Source organism: Montipora foliosa, chromosome 3, assembly GCF_036669935.1.
Source record: "Montipora foliosa isolate CH-2021 chromosome 3, ASM3666993v2, whole genome shotgun sequence".
NCBI lineage: Eukaryota > Metazoa > Cnidaria > Anthozoa > Scleractinia > Acroporidae > Montipora > Montipora foliosa.
In genome coordinates this window covers 6,769,041-6,774,040 of record NC_090871.1, presented here as the reverse complement: position 1 = coordinate 6,774,040, position 5,000 = coordinate 6,769,041, and the positions used below count along the sequence as shown (strand labels likewise).

At 38.3% G+C, this 5,000-nt stretch overlaps 1 protein-coding gene across 6 annotated transcripts in view; it reads left to right on the top strand.

The window, feature by feature from the left end:
• Positions 1–5,000, top strand: part of LOC137996617 (malonyl-CoA decarboxylase, mitochondrial-like) — a 29,431-nt gene that overhangs the window by 24,025 nt on the left and 406 nt on the right. For all 6 annotated transcript variants that reach the window (XM_068842114.1, XM_068842115.1, XM_068842116.1 and 3 more), the window contains 3 exons: positions 195–277; positions 3,193–3,239; positions 4,089–5,000. The exon at positions 4,089–5,000 is cut by the window's right edge and continues 406 nt beyond it. In XM_068842114.1, coding sequence (XP_068698215.1) covers positions 195–277; positions 3,193–3,239; positions 4,089–4,285 — 327 coding nt within the window. In that variant the 3' untranslated portion in view covers positions 4,286–5,000. The remainder of the gene's footprint in view (positions 1–194; positions 278–3,192; positions 3,240–4,088) is intronic.

The window sequence follows — 5,000 nt, the reverse complement described above, 5'->3', positions numbered from 1 at the left end:
TTGTATTAAAACAAGGTCAACTCCAGCCTCGCTTTTTGTCAAAGGCCTGGTAAACTGAGTACAGAACTGCAAAATGGTCTATTGTGTTTTGTGTCATCTAATTTGCCCTTCAACCAGAACTTCAAAACTAACACAATCTCAGTTCTGAAGAAAGTTGCAATAAAATTGTTTGTCTTGCATGTATATTTCCTTAGGAGGTCTTAGAGACTGCTGACTGGTATCAAAACTCACTTAAAGCTGATTGTTTGAAGCAGCCTCTACTCCGACTGTGTGCCTGGTAGGTAGTCTTGTATGTCCGAGTTAGGTCCGGATATTATTTTTAGATATTTAGAAGATTTTGAGATACTTGGAAAATCTCGAGATATTAAGGGGGAAAAAAGTGATATTTAGAATTTTTTAGGGGAAAGCTATTGAACTCCGGCACGTTTTTTCCCCCAGAAAAATGGAGAAGGAAAGCAAATTTAAAGTTAAATGCTACTTACAGACACAGAAATTTAAAAAAATCCTCCCATATGGGCCTGCAGTAATCACATGCAGCAGTATTCTCCATTTGTAATAACAAATGTCAGTGCTCCGAGTAAACAAAAGGTACCTTAATTCTTGGAGACTGTGGGGTAATGAAATCCAAAGACGAATTGAAGTGAAATTGTTTAGAATTTTATTGTAATAAAACTATGCCTCACAAGAACACCGTTGAATTTCCTGTATTGTCTTATACTTTGTTCGGTTATTGCTTTATTATTTATGGAAATTCGGGGTATTTAGGAAAAGAAATCTAGATATTTAGAGAAAAAAATCGGGAATTTCAAGAAACATATTTAGGCGATTTCACGTGATATTTGTGTCTTGGCCTAGTCCGAGGCAGTCTGTTCGTACTGAATTTAGTGTGTGCACAGAAATTTGGGATTTCGTTGAATTTGCACTGCTATGCTTGGAAGTTGCGCTCGTGGGCGTTTACTTCGCGCGCTTTGAACCAGCTGCATGTTTTTGCTCTGCGTAAGGATTGGCTTGTTTAGTTCTCTGATCCCAAACCATTTTCCAGCTGACGTTTTAAATCTTCGTCATTCGTTCACGAATAAAACGTCAGCCAAATGTTTCTTGCGATAGTTAATTTACCTTTATTGAAAATACATTTAACAATTATTCGGCGAAGGCGAGCCTGAGGTGAATAATTGTCTTAGTATAATTACGTAGGTGATTATTTGAAAAATATGCATTTTCATTAAAACAATTAATTTCTTCGTCGGTCACCTTAAAAAACCGCTTAGGTGATTATCGCATAATAATCACCTCAAGTGCAACCAATCAGCTCAGAGAATTTTCAATAATCACCTATGTAATTATCAGGGGCACCCAACGTCAATTTTCGGAAAATATCTGTTCTGAAGACTATTTGAGATCTAGAATTTTCGGAACATTTGTTCTAAAATTTCTTGCTTGCCTGCCTCTCCTATGATTTTCGAACATCTGAAAAATGGTATAATTGCCCATTTTTAACGGATTTTTTCCCTAAAAAGGTCACCTAAAATTTTCGGGAGCCCTTTTTCTGGCTGAAAATTTCGAAAAGGTAAGTTTTGAACCCTATAATTTTCGGATCACTAGACTTTCAGCTAGGAAATCCGAACAGATGAAAATTTTTTAGGAGATATAAATTTGCCTATATCTACCGTTTAAATACTAAAATACGTTTAAAAATGCTCTGTTTAAGTGGTTTTGAACTATGTTCTCGTTGGGTGCCCCTGAATTATACTAATAGGTTTTATGTCGGCGTTCGAAGCGTTACAACTTTACAACTTTATTTACAAACAAATCATAATTATACAAACAAGACCATGGTGACCCGCATTTAGCATTGCTTTTCTAGGCGGACCACTTACACTATGACATTATTACTAGCTTTCACAAGTAAACAAAAAGACACTTTAATATTTACAAGAATTACACAAACAAACGCCTCGTACATAAGAGAAAAAAGTGTTCAAATAATGAAAATAAGAAATGAATAAATAAATGATATGAGGTATTATAAGTAACATCATAAATATGAGATAAACTAAGAATAAAGCCAGGATCCGAGCCAGGATTCGAGCCAGGATCCGAGCTAGGATCCGAGCCAGGATTCGAGCCAGGATTCGAGCCAGGATTCGAGCCAGGATCCGAGCCAGGATTCGAGACCTAACGGAGACCTAACCTAACCTAACCGAGACCTTTAGAACCTAACCTAACGGAGACCTGCCCTAACCCTAACTAGACCTAACTAGACTAGAACCAACCTAAATAGACCTAACCTAACCGATTCGAGACCTAACCTAGCCGAGAGATTCGAGAATAAATAGCGGAGAAAGCTCATCTTAGCTTGAATCCTGGCTGGAATCCTGGCTCGGATCCTAGCTCGAATCCTGGCTCGAAGTTTAGGTATCCTCCATAAATATTCTTGTTCTTTGGCCATTTCAACTTATTCAAAAGCAAAACAAACAACGGCTACAAACATAATGATAAAGCGCATTTTACTTTTGACTTGACGTTTCGTATGCTACAACATACATCTTCAGAAGTGACGGTTGAACAAATTCAAATATGATATGTATAAAATTAAGAAGACTGGTAACTAGAGAGAATAAGTTAAAAAGATAGCAGTGAAAGCTGACCGTTTAATAAAGCCACAGTTTTTCACTGCCAACGTTTTCGTTTAACGCTAGTTTAAGGTCACGTATTAATAAAGTTTTTTTTAATAACTGTTAAAGAAAAGCCGCATACGTCGAAAGATTGATATAGCGCATATCAACATTCATCTCCTCAATTTTAAGAAACTTCAGAAGTAGTTCGTTCTATTTACGTTTAAAGTATGTTTTCCTAAGCTGGCGAATTTCAGGGGGGATACCATTCTATATTTTTGTACCAATTCTAGAGAAAGAAAATAACTGTTGGTTTGTTCTCGACGTTCAGTATGATTTAAGCACGAAACAGTCACCGCTATGAGTGGCAATGGGTCCCCTCGAGGGAGGAGTGTTTCCGAGGCCTTCGCAAATTCAATACACGACCTTTTAACCTAAAGTTGAAATGTCTCAATTGCAATCAATGTTTAATTACATGACGAAGGATTAACAGTCCGAAAATGTATTTATGACCTTATTTTCTTAGAGGTAAATTTCCATGGTAAAAGTAGTTTTTATTTCTTTCTTTTCTTATTAGTTATCTGTACAGAGAAAAGAAAAGAGGATTCGTCATGGATGCTGTTGGTAGGACCTTTCAACCTGTTATTTATTTACGAAGTCAACGTTCAACCTTTTTTTCCAATTTCCAAGTTTCCAACTAATTTAAAATTATTTCGCTGCGTTGTCTACTTGTGGTGCGCCTTAATTCCCGCTGTTCCCGCTCTGTAGCGTAGCGTGGTAACATTTGAATGAACAATGCTGGCACAGTTGTTATAGCACTCGCCTTCCTCCGATATAGCCCGAGATCGATTTACGTCAAGAGTCGGCGTCACGTGGGTTAAGTTCGTTGATGCTCCAATGGCCCATTTCCGGTTTCAAAGTGAGTCCTGTTGCACAACCATTCAAATGGAAATGAGTTGGGCATTTCTATGACAAAAAATCAAACTCGTGTCCCTTTCAATAGTTAAGCACCAAGATTCACATCGAAACCGAGACAAGCAGCGACTCAGAAATGGCCAATTTGTCAAAACTCATCAAAACCAATGTTTGATTTGATCAAGGAAAGGTTACGTTTATACAAACGTTGGCCGTGTAGCACTTATATTTTAAACAGAGTTAACTGAATAGAGGGTAATGGGTAGCACTTCACATTACCCTCTATTCAGTTAACTGAATGACTAGTTTTACAGCTAATAGTTTTACAGTTAAACTATTACCCTCTATTCAGTTAACTGAATGACTAGTTTTACAGCTAATAGTTTTACAGTTAAACTATTACCCTCTATTCAGTTAACTGAATGACTAGTTTTACAGCTAATAGTTTTACAGTTAAACTATTACCCTCTATTCAGTTAACTCTGTTTGATTTGATCAGTTTGCTGCCTTCCTTCATTTTTTTTTCTTCATCCGTTATTCTCCTTCCTTGGTTTTCAGGAAATTTTCACATAAGGAACGGTGCTTGTATGTGGAGATTAAACTGGCTTGCTGATTTAAGCCCTCGCGGAATGGACAATTCGTATGGAATAATGGTTAACTATAAGTATGTTTTGGAAGATGTGGATAAAAATAATCAACAGTATTTACTAAACGGCACTGTGACCGCTTCTTCTGAGTTCCTGGAACTGTTGTGATAATTGCATGACTGCGCGACTGAGTGATCCATCATCAGCGGAACTATTCGGAACTGAGCAACCTTCTCTCTGGAGGGTAGTGGAAAAGACTCTGTTAGTCTGTGAAATGGAGATTTAATGATTCCGTGAATCGTTTTCCTACGTAGTACGGTTCTTCCTTTGCCTTAAAAGCCCGAGCTGCAAACGGCTACAGCAGCCGGTTCGATTTTGTTGACTGAACAGCGATGTTCAAACTGAACCCCCCCCTCCCCCCCCCCCCCCCATCTTTTCAATAATGTTAAAACATATTGAATCGATGTTGAATCGGTTTTGAATCGGTGTTGTATCGATGTTGAATCGATGTTGGATCGATGTTGAAACCATTTGCCCACCCCAGCAGTCAATATCGTTCAACATCGTTCAACAAAATCGAACGGATGTTGAACCAAATGTTCAAGCCGTTGACCCGGGCAATTGTACGGTGAGGAAGCGAGGTGGAAAGCCAAATCGTTCTTGTGTGGTTGATTTTAAAGCCTGGTTTTTACTAGCGACGCAAGCACAAGGACAAGAAGTATACGCCAACTCAGTAGCTTGTTGTTAATTAGAGCCTTTTGTTAAAACAATAGCCACTAATTAACAACAAGTAAGTGCGCTTGCGTGTGTACGTCGCTTGTGCTTATGCCAATCTCGACCCCAGAGCTCTTCTCTTGACTGAGGGAGAGAAGAGCTCTGGGGA